This window comes from Barbus barbus (assembly GCF_936440315.1).
Source record: "Barbus barbus genome assembly, chromosome: 12".
Taxonomy (NCBI): domain Eukaryota; kingdom Metazoa; phylum Chordata; class Actinopteri; order Cypriniformes; family Cyprinidae; genus Barbus; species Barbus barbus.
Window position 1 is genome coordinate 21,425,469 of NC_136740.1, and position 14,179 is coordinate 21,439,647.

The 14,179-nt window shown below is 36.4% G+C and overlaps 1 protein-coding gene across 1 annotated transcript in view; it reads right to left on the minus strand.

Annotated features, from left to right (window-relative positions):
• LOC306878503 (NADP-dependent malic enzyme-like) overlaps nucleotides 1-14,179 on the minus strand; it is an 88,257-nt gene that overhangs the window by 7,580 nt on the left and 66,498 nt on the right. Inside the window, exon 6 of the mRNA XM_079430937.1 lies at nucleotides 6,216-6,319. Coding sequence (XP_079287063.1) covers nucleotides 6,216-6,319 — 104 coding nt within the window. The remainder of the gene's footprint in view (nucleotides 1-6,215; nucleotides 6,320-14,179) is intronic.

Consider the following 14,179-nt stretch of genomic DNA (forward strand, 5'->3'; position numbering starts at 1 on the left):
GAGGGCAGATACAGGCCCATCATATTTTGATGCAATATTCGAGGTCCCAGACACCTAGACATTAGAAACAGGATGGGTAAATACCGCAGTGTGGCTCCACAGAGAGCTGGCCTGTCACTCAATCCAATGCAAGAGGAACAGAGATCTGTATTGCTGCCTAGAGCTGTCGTACATACATATCACTGAAACACACACAGGGGGAAAATGCTCACTGTATTCACAATGACAGTGGTCTCCTGAAGCATCCAACCGTTTCTTTATTTCCAATAACAAAATCATAAAGAGAAAACACTAAATGAAAAAAACTACAACACCATAAATGTGTCGATACATGATGTGTGTGAAGTTGTTATTCAGTAAAAATCTTCCCCTCAAAATAGTCTGTTAAACTCATTAAGTCAAGTGAGTTTAATTTGATAATTGATTCAGTTTAATTAGTTAGTCATGACTGTTTGTGCAGAGGAATTTCATTTTTGGTAAACTAATCCTTTAAGCAAGATAAAACGGACAGTGTTGCATGTTCAGACATGCTACTAAAACAGAAAAACGCAATAAAGTTTTCATTGTCTCCAGAGACTTTCCAGCACCAAAGTACTCTAGGTAAACAAGGTTAACCGAGTTCAGAATCTCATCCAAAGTTTTAGCAAACCCTGTCCTGAGACCCGGCCTCAGATTGGTCCTTCTAATCAAACTGCAGTCTAAACTCTGACATATCTGCTGGAGGAGGAGAAGGCAGGAAATCAGTCAAGAGAGACTGACAGAGTAATTGCTCGTGGATTTGGAGGAGAACTTTGGCAGATATAAATAGGACATAGAGAAGGTGAGTCATAATCCCAGCATGCTCTCTGATCTGTTGAAGTGCATCATCTGAGGAGGAAGATGAAAAATTAGATCATATCCTCCTGATCTTGCTCAACAGTGGTTATAAGCATGTGATGTCAATATTAGCATAAGAACAAGAAAAACTGTTTAATATTTGAGGTAATACAGAGTGAACTATGGCTCTCAGGGGGTTATTTTTATAAATGTGCCTGAGAGAGAGACAGAAAAAGACAGAAACAACCAACCGACAAAACAAAGCACCCATGTGGTGCATTGTGGTCTCATTCTCGCCAAAGCTTGTTGTCTTTTTCTGGCGCCTCGTTCAATGAGATCCATAATGCACCTCTGCGTCTGTTGTAAAACTCAAACAAAGAGCTGGCCGGAGATCAGCTGCACTGGACCTCTCTACCAAAATTCAGGCCAGACAATGACAGACACACCCAAGCAAACTGAGAGCTGCAGGGACTCTGTCTCTCCTCATTTGCCTTTACCTCCAGACAGGGCAGAAAATGCTGCGAGTGTTAAGAGGAGCTCTTAACTCAAGCTAATGTTAAATCAACTCAGTGCACTAGGACAGCTGTGCTATGCTTTTAGGAACAGAAAAGGCATGCAAAAATCCCATTTTACACACAGGCTACTTGCTTGAGTTCTCTAAGTCAACAGATCAGCATCTGAGAATGAGGAAACTTCCTAGGATGGAATAACAACTTTTAGAAAAACTTTTCTCCAAGCCCTATAGCTGCTGCACGTCCTTTGACCCTTTTGGCATTCTGTTCTTTGGAAAAAGGCACAAGTAAGTGGTGAACACACACCTGTGAGACAGAGTTGAGTCAAAATGGCAAAAATCCAAGAAAATTAAGCCTATTTTTATGATGCTTATTAAAACAGACATTGTTTTCATGAAAACAAAACAATATATATTTACCTATATATAATCTAATGTGAATCAAGGAAACAAACAAATAAAAAGTATTTCTGCAGTTCATTTTTAGCCTGGATGTTTTGGTCCCTGTAAATGTAGGCAAAAACTGATCCTTCCAAAGCCAAACAAACACATGCACACACTCTCACACACAAACTGTAACATTCAGAATGACCTATCAAACAAACAGAGCAGCCTCAGAGTAGTTCTGGTATTAATACACACACAGCATGTGTAAACTTACACACGGCCGACTCCTCAGCTCACACAGAGAAGGATGAACACCTGTATATTTAGAACATTCATTTATTATTTTCAAAATTCTACCATGCAAAACATCTCATAATTTTCAAATCTATTTGTCAGGCATATGGAAGCTGAAGTCTGTAGCCAGGAAATGCTATACAAACCATAATACACTTCAGTCTCTGTCTAAATGATCTTAGTAAGGAAGCCTGACCTCCATCACTCTTAAAGAGGAATGCAGTAAATGCGCTCAGAGCCCATGAGAAACTGCTAAACCCATATCCACGCCATGGCTAACAAAACACAACAAGGCCCTTTGTTTCAATCCGTGATGATTTACTACTTATTTCTTTCAAACATAAATGATTTACCTGCACAGACAAAAGTCTACTACAGTCTATTTTGATGAAGCACTGAGATTTGATGCTAACTGGCCAAATCTCACTGTTGCACTTCAGTACTTCACTAACAGAAACACAACATGGCTGTTGGGAATTAAGTGGCTCAGAGTAGAGAAAATAGAGATGAAAAACATAACCACTAGGTTTAGGTTTAGCATAATTAATTAAACCTGCACAGCTTACTGTTTTCATTACAACATTTCAACTAAATACTTCTAAAACACAACCATATTTTTGATATTGTCAGAAATGCCCCATATCATTACTATCAGGTCAAGGTTAAGTGGGACAGGCAATACATTGATTCATGGTGAGCATGCAGCTCTTCAATGTTCTTCTCCAGCACATACAGGCTTCCACGGGGCCCATGGGGCTTCACAGGCTGCTCTTTCTGTTAAACACTCCTTCAAACATCATTCCAAAATATCAAGCGACATTCCCCTACATCTCCTATCCAAACATGGCTTCGTAACGGTGCCCTGAGATGGCCTGTGTTACCATGGTGATAACTGGAACACCGTCACCACTAGAGCTCTGTGAAAAGCAATGAGCTCTAATGAAATAATTTGACATGGGAATTGTGCCGGTGCACACAGAGGGGCTACAGAAGACTTTTCAGTCTGTCCTGGGAGAAGACAGAAAACAAAGTCAACCCCCCTCAAACTACTTCGGCACCACAACACAAAGCCTGAGATCATAAAACATCATAAAAGAAGTATAACAACCCCCCGCGAAAATAATACTACCTAAAATGCTGCTTTACTTTTGGATGCGTGTTTCTTTATATGGTGCCGTACACTCTTTACCCAAAATAAAGACCTCAAAGCACGTCTGTGCCCACTATCTGCTCTAGCTCTTCTCGTTAAAGCCATTGTGGGGCAGAAAAGTGGCCTGAAGGGGATTGGTGTCATTATTCTTCATCACTTGTGTCCGAATTTACAGAAAAAGGCTTGATGGGAAACAGAGCACCTGCGGGCTGTTAAACTTATAGTCTGAAAGCCTGAACCTCAATGAAAGCTAGAGAATTTTCATGATTTTCCTTTGTCTTCTTTTCACATTTTTTTCAAACTGGCATAGCTATTCTGCACAAATGCTATTTATCTCTACTCTCAATATGCAGTGAAATAAAGACAAACTTTTGGCTTTCACTGACCTCAAAATGTACAACTGGAGTGCAATTTCCCAATAAACTGTTGGGTGTGGTTTCTTCTAAAACTCTTCAAATTTAGAACCGAGAGACATTTATAACTGTTCCTGTACCTCAAAGAACAGAAAATGGTGCTAGCAATGACAATTCTCTACATGTGATTCATATTTTTAACTCTTGAGTGTGAATCACCTTAGGATGCTAATTGGGTTTGACTCCCAATTAAAGTAAAAACAAATGGTCTAAAAAGGTCTTATGCCTTCAGTGCAGTCTAAGCTGTTTTAGATAAACGCATACATTTATTTTAACCCTCATTCAACAAGCGAATGTTACTTTTCAGGACTTTTCCTGAAGCATTGACCCTCTGAAATGTAAAATTATAAGGAGTTTATTAAAAATCACCAGGACTGTAATCATTTGTTCAGTCGTCAACCTATAATCATTCATTTTCCGCCAACTCTGCACTTTTGGGGAAATGCGATGCTGTTCCCTGTAGTTGCATGTCCACCCCACTATTATAGAATCATGGCGATATTCAGCCAGCTGGAGGGAAATCAGACACTGGGGTTTTTGAGTTCTGTTTAAATACAGCCATGTGTAGCACTATGCTCCTATGACAACCACTGTCAAACCAGGCCACACCAGCGCCTAAAGCAACCGAGAGAACTTTGACCAAGTCCCTGGTTCTTAAATATTAATGGTGTTTACCAGTGCAGAACTTGCCGCTATGTTTCAGGTGGTTGCCATGCTGTTGCTGGTTGGTTGCTGTTGCTAGATGGTTGATATTCTGGTCTCTAGATACCATTTGTGTCCCTCCTTCAATTTAAGTCTAAGATATATATTTTTCTCATACATCCTATGGAACAGCTTTTGCGTACAACAGTTAGCGGAAGTGAGAGAAAAGAGATAAAAAAGCATCAAATTTGCTACAGGAGGCCTTTATTTACCCCCTGAAACTGTGTGAGGCACATTTTATAATGGATGGATGCATTTATTTGACTACTTTTGGACTGTTGAAAAAAAACACCCATCTAGTGCTATTCTAACACTTGGAGGAGCAAGGATAATTTTTAATATAACTCTGATTGGATTCGTCTGAAAGAAGAAAGTCATATACACATAGGATGCCTTGAGGGTGAATAAAACATGGGCTAATTTTCATTTTTGGGTGAACTAACCCTTTAAAGGGGTCATGAACTGATAAACCAAAATTCCCTTGATCTTTTGACATTATAAGAGTCATTGTACTATAAAACATTCTGTAAGTTTCAGAACTCAAAACTTTCTCGTTAGTCTAAAAATAGCTTATATTGAAGCCAGGTTGTAGATTGTACCAATCTATGATGTAATAGTGTGGCTAAACACCACCTCAGCAGAAGATGATCAACACCTGCTTCTACATCACTGCTTGTTTAGCCCCGCCCACCGATTCGCACATGTAGTGTAAATGACAAGAGAGGAAAAAGCAGGTCTACTCAGAAACCAAGCGATAAAGATGGCTCTGAAGACTACAAGACACTGTGCAGTGCCAAGCTGTGGACAAACAGTCTTTGCATTGCCTTCCTTCTGTTCCCAATATTAGGAAAGAGTGGATGAACTTTATTTTTAATTAATATTCAGACCACATCAGTAAGAACTTGGTCCTTTGTTCACTTCGTTTTACTGCATATTCGTTTACAAGGCGCAATTCGATGCAAGATTTTCAGAAACACTGAAACTGAAAGATGATGCTGTGCCGACAATATTGGATCCAACAGTAATGTCACAACACACAAGTGTGAGTAACTGTTATTATTACTGTTATTATTATTACTGTATGTCGTCACTATTGCTTTGTCTGTTAAACAGATTGTTTGATGTGAGTATTTATGCATTTTTAACCTAAATCACTGCAGCGTCCATCTGCGAAGGACATACGCTGTCAAACATACACAAATGTTAGCCAATCATAGCAGTGGGCGTTTACTTCAAAGTCAACAATCCGAAACGCCTATTCAAACAGAGCGTTCTGATGAGTGGGGTCAAAACAGGACAGAAAATAGCCTATTACTTCTAAATTATGTTTTTTGATGTAAAAATCTTTATAACATAAGTGAACCTCAGAGAACAGTACGGAATAAAAAAAACAAAGGCAGTTAATGACGCCTTTAACAAATTCCACTAATAAAGACCCAAAAAGTTTTATTCTCCATGCTAACAATGTTACATTAGAGTTCATTGAACATATTTGAGACAGAAAATATTAATCTCCCAACATCCAGAGTGAAATGAAAGATGAGCTGTCAAACAATAAAATGACATAAAAAGATCAAATAGCCCAAACTGACATCTTCGAAGACTATCGAAGACAAATGGCACAAGATCGTGAACCATTCTATGCATCAGTGAGCTGATTGAGCCATCAGGCATTGGGGCTGGTTATGGGCTGAATTACATCACCGCATTGCTCAGTATCGAGTATGATATGTGGGAGAGAACTGATGAGGCGTGCAGTCAGCGATCCGGTTCAGGTCTCTGCCACTGGAGTCGTCGCTCAGAGCCCACAAACCTAGAGGCATGCGCTTCACCCCACATTCCTGCAACGCAATGGCTCAGCTATGCTCTCCAGGCATTTCCATCAGCAGCCAGTGGAAGGAAGCGTGTGTTGTGTGGGAGGGGTACAGTGGGTTTACTATACCTGTCTGTGATAGCCTTCATAAATTCATCCAGAAGCTCATCATAGGCCTGTCCACGTACTCTTTTATGCCTCAGACCAATGTACAGAGGGTCCTTTAGGAGCTCCTGTGACAGGGAAAGAGAGAAGAAAAGGTTTTCACTTCTATAATTCTAGGCATCATGAGCATGACAAGACAATTCATCATTGTACTTTAAACGAGTGTGGGGGGGTCTCGGGCTCGAAATGAAAATACAATACCATCAAAACTCAAAAGTGAATGTTTATTATGTGCACAGCTCCTCTTTAATTAGATTGCATTTGGTAATCTGGTTACCCTGCAGCTGTATAAACTGCTCACATTTATTTGTGCCTGTAAGCGTATGTTTAAAAGACAGACAGACTGAGAACAAGAGAAAGAGAAATGCAAGAAAACATAAAAGGAGAAAGAAAGAGGCCAACATGTGAAGAAAACGAACTGCACTGCATTTTCAATTTGGAAGTCTAGCAGCTGTCACTCTTGTACAGATCTGCAGACTTCACACTGAGAGTGACTAACACTATAGGAAAAACAGAAGGGAAGCAGAGAGAGAATGCGAGCGTCATATAAAAATTCTGCACGCCCCATCACTGTCAGCGTGCCAGTCAAGCAGAAAAGAAAATGGATTAACAGAGCACCTGCATCACTCTCAGCAGTACTGACGTGTGGTGCAACAAGTCTGGAAGTTTTTCCACATGTTTTGATCACGGTGAATGAGGAAGTGCTTTCATCAGAACTCATTCCCACATGGCACACAAAATTTCAGGCATAATCTTATCTGACGATCTGTCCTCGGTATTAAAGCTTCTTTTATCTGATAGGACTAGTGAAAGAGAAAAAATAGAAGTTGCTGTGTGGCATTGAAATTGAAGTCCTAAGAAGTTTTCAAATTTATTTATGTTGTCTTTAAAGTCAACAAGTGCACACAGGTTTTAAGAAATATCGGTTGCTACTTTCATCTTCAGCTTTTCCCTCACTTCTTTCAAAATTTATCACATCAATTATTCATCATATCATATCAAGTTCGCAAAGTCATAAGTAAAGTCAAGTAATAAAAAGGGATAGTTGGATGCTGATTGGTCTAAGCAAATAAATAAATACATTTTAAACAAAAAAAATACCCAAAAAAGAAAAAGAAAAACTGTCATAATTTTCTTATATAGTTTATCATACTTTCTTCTGTGTAACACAAAATATGATATTTTGAATAATGTTGATAAAAGTTTTGGTGACCATTGACTGGTGACCAATGTATGTATAAAAACACAGATATTAAAAATAAGTAGCAGTAGTACATTTCTTTTTAATGCCATGTCAGCATCTTAGGCTATTTTCATGGCAAAAACAATAAAAAAATACAAGTATAACAAATACAATAAAAAACAGCAAACAAAAAAAACACAAGTTATAATACACAAGATTGTTTTTTACATTAACATATGATAAAAATTCTAAAACTTTTTTGGGGAAAATTATACAAAATAACTCTAAGTGAGTTCTATTAATAATAATAATATTTATATGGACGGATGGACGGACGGACGGACGGACAGACAGACAGACAGATAGACAGATAGATAGATAGATAGATAGATAGATAGATAGATAGATAGATAGATAGATAGATAGATAGATAGATAGATAGATAGATAGATAGATAGATAGATAGATAGATAGATAGATAGATAGATAGATAGAACAAAATGTGTGGCGTAAAACAAGACAAAATCATGATAATCGTGGTGGCATGCTGGCTGAGAAAAAACAAAAACAAAATATAGCTGCGAGCAGCGATGACGGGCCCAAGCCGTCAGCATACGCCACCCCGGTGGCATCGATAAAACGGTGCCCAGCGAGCACAAGCATCACAGTAACCCTCTGGCAGTTTGGTTTTAAGGGATACGGCAATTAAAGGGTTAATCCAAACCATCAACTCTGTGAAACACACACACACAGAACAACATATAAAACTTTAAATTCTGTGAAAATATATTTTTCATTGGTAGTTCATGTTAGTTAATGCATTTACTAATGCTAAAAAATGAGAAATTATTATAGTTACCAAAAGCTTTTAATGATTTATAAGCATTTTTTAATGATTTATTTTTCCATTAACTAACATGAATAATTTTTTCTAACAAATTAATAAAGTAAAAAAAATATTGTTAATATTTAATGTTATTTGTGAATTAACCAATCTTAAAAACCTATATTATTTAACTGTTGTTAGTTAACATCAACAATAATTATATTCCATTTAATGTTTATCAAAATTAATTCCAAAATGTGTTAATATATTATTCAAATTTAAAGTTTTATTTTTTGAACATGACTATTTTTCTAACATTAAAAACATTTTGTTCATTGTTAGTTCATTGTAAGTTCATACTATCAATGAAGAATTAACATGCTGTGAAAAATAAATTTTTCATTGTTAGTTCATGTTAATTAATGCATTTCCCAATGTTAACAATTGAGACCTTATTATAAAGTGTTATCAAAATCTTTAATGCTTTATAAGCATTTTTTAAGGATTTTATTGAGAAGTTTAAACAGACCCTCTCTCTCTCTCTCTCTCTCTCTCTCTCTCTCTCTCCCCCTCCACACTCACTGAACTCACACAGTCAGTCACTCACCCAGTCACCCACCGCACACATTAGGAGCACAGAGACAGGAGAACTCTGATAGTTTTAATTTTCTGCTCTCCATAGTGTATTGTAAATTCATGAAATTAAGCACATATCCTCACACTGTATTGTTCTGTGTATGTAATTTTTTATGAAGTGTTTGGAAGCTGCTCTTAAAAGATAAAAAAAAATTGTGTTCTCTTTTTTCTGTAACTTTAATAAATTGCCATTAAAACACCGTTCAAGATATTCTAAATCCGTCCGCAATTTAGCATCTTCAGTATTTTGGCATCATGAGAAAAAATGTTTGGTGTGATTTCCGTGTTTCTGCTTGGAGGAGTATGAATTTGTTTACAGCCCGTTTAAAAAAAAAAAAAACACATAAAAAAAAAATAGCCGATTTCCTGTTGGTCGTAGCTAATGACTGTAAATTAGAAAGTTGTCCGGCTTAACATGAACAATTTATGTACCGAGTTTGGTGTCTGTAGCTATCATTATATATATATATAATCATTAATAATTATATACCATTTAATGTTGATCAATATTAATTCCAAAATGTGTTTATATATTATTACATTTTAAAGTTTATCTTTTGAACATGACTATTTTTCTAACATTAAAAAGATTAATAAATGCTTTAAAAAAAATTGTTCTTTGTTAGTTCATACTATCATGGAAGAATTAACATGCTGTAAAAATATATTTTTCATTGTTAGTTCACGTTAATTAATGCATTTCCTACTGTTAAGAATTGAGACCTTATTATAAAGTGTTATCAAAATCTTTAATGATTTATAAGCATTTTTTAAAGATTTTAAAAAACAGACCCTCTCTCTCTCTTTCTCTCTCTCACCCAGCTCCTCAATCCACACAGTCACTCACACAGTCACTCACAGCCCACCCCACCCCCACCCCACACTCAGCTGCAGGCTGGCAGGGATCTCTCACTCAGAAGCAGTATATCAACTCTCTGATAGTTTTAAAACTTTCTCCTAAGCATAGTGTATTGTAAATTCATGAAATTAATCACATATCCTCAGACTGTATTGTTCTGTGTATGTAATTTTTTATGAAGTGTTTGGAAGCTGCTTTAAAAAGAAGAAAAAAAAATAAAAAATCTATTTTTTACTGTAACTTGAATAAATTGCCATTAAATCATCGTTTAAGATATCCTAAATCCGTCCGCAATTTAGCATCTTCAGTATTTTGGCATCATGATAAAAAATGTTTGGTGTGATTTCCGTGTTTTTGCTTGGAGGAGTATTAATTTGTTTACAGCCTGTTTTAAAAAAAAACCCACATTAAAATAAATATAGCCGACTTCCTGTTGGTCGTAGCTAATGACTGTAAATTAGAAAGTTGTCCGGATTAATAAGAACAATTTATGTACCGAGTTTGGGGTCTGTAGCTAAAACTAACCCCCCCATTTTTGACAAAAGGTGGCGCTATAGAGTGCCTCTTCCACGCCCGTTTATGAGCTTTTTCCAGTGTCTAACTATCATTAATACTCATATGTGTGTTGAGTTTCATGACATTCTAAACATGTTATCTGCCTCAAAATCACCAGAAACGAATTTTCAACTTTGACACGTTGCCATGGTAACATAATTTTAGATATCAATCTTCCCTTCACAGTTTTACATCGGCCGTGTTTTGACATTATTCTGGTGAAGTTTGAAGCAAATCGAGTAAAAATAAGATGCTGAATTCAAAGCATTTTGAAAACGACACACTTCCTGCAGCCAGTTGGTGGCGCTATAACTTTCAGTCATAATAGTCACATCTATCCGATCGGCATCACACAACGAACAAATCAATGAAGTTTGATCTACATCATACAATGTATGTGGACGTTATTAGGCATTTCCTGTGTCTCATTTTTCGCCATAACTTCATAGCCTCGCCACGGGCAAACCGTTCGACATATCAAAAATATCTTCGCAATTTAGCGTCCCCAATGTCTTGAGATCATGTTCACCGAGTTTGGTGGCAATCGTATGGAAATCCTCAGAGGAGTATATCAAATTCCAGAGCATGCGCTTTTTAAACAGCCCTGAATAGCAGACTTCCTGTTGGGCGGAGCCTAAGACATGCAGCGTGAAAGTTGTTCAGCTCAATGAGTTCTATATGTGTACCGAGTTTCATATGAATACGTGCAAGTATGTGTGAGCTATACATCAAGTTTTCTGACAATTTTCCAGGGGGCGCCGTAGAGCCCCTGTGCCACGCCCGGGTCCCAGCCTCAGCGGCGTCCTAATGGCCGCAGGTTCCAATGTGCGTGCCAATTTTCAAGAGTTTTCGGGCACGTTAAGGCCCCCAAAAGTACCCGGATAGTCGAAATAAAAAATAATAAAAAAAAATATAGCTGCGAGCAGCGATGACGGGCCCAAGCCGCCAGTGCATACGCCACCCCGGTGGCATCGATAAAACGGTGCCCAGCAAGCACAAGCATCACAGTAACCCTCTGGCAGTTTGGTTTTAAGGGATACGGCAATTAAAGGGTTAATCCAAACCATCAACTCTGTGAAACACACACACACAGAATAACATATAAAACTTTAAATTCTGTGAAAATATATTTTTCATTGGTAGTTGATGCTAGTTAATGCATTTACTAATGCTAACAAATGAGAAATTATTATAGTTACCAAAGGTTTTAATGATTTATAAGCATTTTTTAATGATTTATTTTTCCATTAACTAACATTAATAATTTTTTCTAACACAAATGAATAAAGTAAAAAATATATTGTTAATATTTAATGTTATTTGTGAATTAACCAATGTTAAAAAACAACATTATTTAACTGTTGTTAATTTACATCATTAATAAATATATACCATTTAATGTTTATCAAAATCAATTCCAAAATGTGTTAATATATTATTACATTTTAATGTTTTATCTTTTGAACATGACTATTTTTCTAATATTACAAATATTTTGTTCATTGTTAGTTCATTGTAAGTTCATACTATCAATGAAGAATTAACATGCTGTAAAAAATATATTTTTCATTGTTAGTTCATGTTAATTAATGCATTCCCTACTGTTAACAAATGAGACTTAATTATAAAGTGTTATCAAAACCTTTAATGCTTTATAAGCATTTTTTAAGGATTTTATTGAGATGTTTAAACAGACCCTCTCTCTCTCTCCCTCTCTCTCTCCCCCTCCACACTCACTGAACTCACACAGTCAGTCACTCACCCAGTCACCTACCGCAAACATTAGAAGCACAGAGACAGGAGAACTCTGATAGTTTTTAAATTTTCTCCTCTCCATAGTGTATTGTAAATTCATGAAATTAATCACATATCTCAGACTGTATTGTTCTGTGTATGTAATTTTTTATGAAGTGTTTGGAAGCTGCTCTTAAAAGAAAAAAAAAAAAGAAAAGTTTTCTCTTTTTTACTGTAACTTTAATAAATTGCCATTAAATCATCGTTCAAGATATCCTAAATCCGTCCGCAATTTAGCATCTTCAGTATTTTGGCATCATAAGAAAAAATGTTTGGTGTGATTTACGTGTTTCTGTTTGGAGGAGTATGAATTTGTTTACAGCCTGTTTTAAAAAAAACCCACATTAAAATAAATATAGCCGACTTCCTGTTGGTCGTAGCTAATGACTGTAAATTAGAAAGTTGTCCGGATTAATAAGAACAATTTATGTACCGAGTTTGGTGTCTGTAGCTATCATTATATATATATATATATAAAATCATTAATAATTATATACCATTTAATATTGATCAATATTAATTCCAAAATGTGTTAATATATTATTAAATTTTAAAGTTTATCTTTTGAACATGACTATTTTTCTAACATTAAAAAGATTAATAAATGCTTTAAAAAAAATTGTTCTTTGTTAGTTCATACTATCATGGAAGAATTAACATGCTGTAAAAATATATTTTTCATTGTTAGTTCAGTTAATTAATGCATTTCCTAATGTTAAGAAATGAGACCTTATTATAAAGTGTTATAAAAATCTTTAATGATTTATAAGCATTTTTTTAAGATTTTAAAAAACAGACCCTCTCTCTCTCTTTCTCTCTCTCACCCACTGCCTCAATCCACACAGTCACTGACAGCCCACCCCACCCCCACCCCTCACTCAGCTGCAGTGACAGGGAGCTCTCACTCAGAAGCAGCTCTGATAGTTTTAAAATTTTATCCTCTGCATAGTGTATTGTAAATTCATGAAATTAATCACATATCCTCAGACTGTATTGTTATGTGCATGTAATTTTTTATGAAGTGTTTGGAAGCTGCTCTTAAAAGATAAAAAAAAAAAAAAAAATCTATTTTTTACAGTAACTTTAATAAATTGCCATTAAATCATCGTTCAAGATATCCTAAATCCGTCCGCAATTTAGCATCTTCAGTATTTTGGCATCATGAGAAAAAATGTTTGGTGTGATTTACGTGTTTCTGTTTGGAGGAGTATGAATTTGTTTACAGCCTGTTTTAAAAAAAAACCCACTTTAAAATAAATATAGCCGACTTCCTGTTGGTCGTAGCTAATGACTGTAAATTAGAAAGTTGTCCGGATTAATAAGAACAATTTATGTACCGAGTTTGGTGTCTGTAGCTAAAACTAACCCCCCCATTTTTGACAAAAGGTGGCGCTATAGAGTGCCTCTTCCACGCCCGTTTATGAGCTTTTTCCAGTGTCTAACTATCATTAATACTGATATGTGTGTTGAGTTTCATGACATTCTAAACATGTTATCTGCCTCAAAATCCCCAGAAACGAATTTTCAACTTTGACACGTTGCCATGGCAACATAATTTTAGATATCAATATTCCCTTCACAGTTTTACATCGGCCGTGTTTTGACATTATTCTGGTGAAGTTTGAAGCAAATCGAGTAAAAATAAGATGCTGAATTCAAAGCATTTTGAAAACGACACACTTCCTGCAGCCAGTTGGTGGCGCTATAACTTTCAGTCATAATAGTCACATCTATCCGATCGGCATCATACAACGAACAAACCACTGAAGTTTGATCTACATCATACAATGTATGTGGACGTTATTAGGCATTTCCTGGGTCTCATTTTTCGCCATAACTTCATCGCCTCGCCACGGGCAAACCGTTCAACATATCAAAAATATCTTCGCAATTTAGCGTCCCCAATGTCTTGAGATCATGTTCACCTAGTTTGGTGGCAATCGTATGGAAATCCTCAGAGGAGTATATCAAATTCCAGAGCATGCGCTTTTTAAACAGCCCTGAATAGCCGACTTCCTGTTGGGCGGAGCCTAAGACATGCAGCGTGAAAGTTGTTCGGCTCAATGAGTTCTATA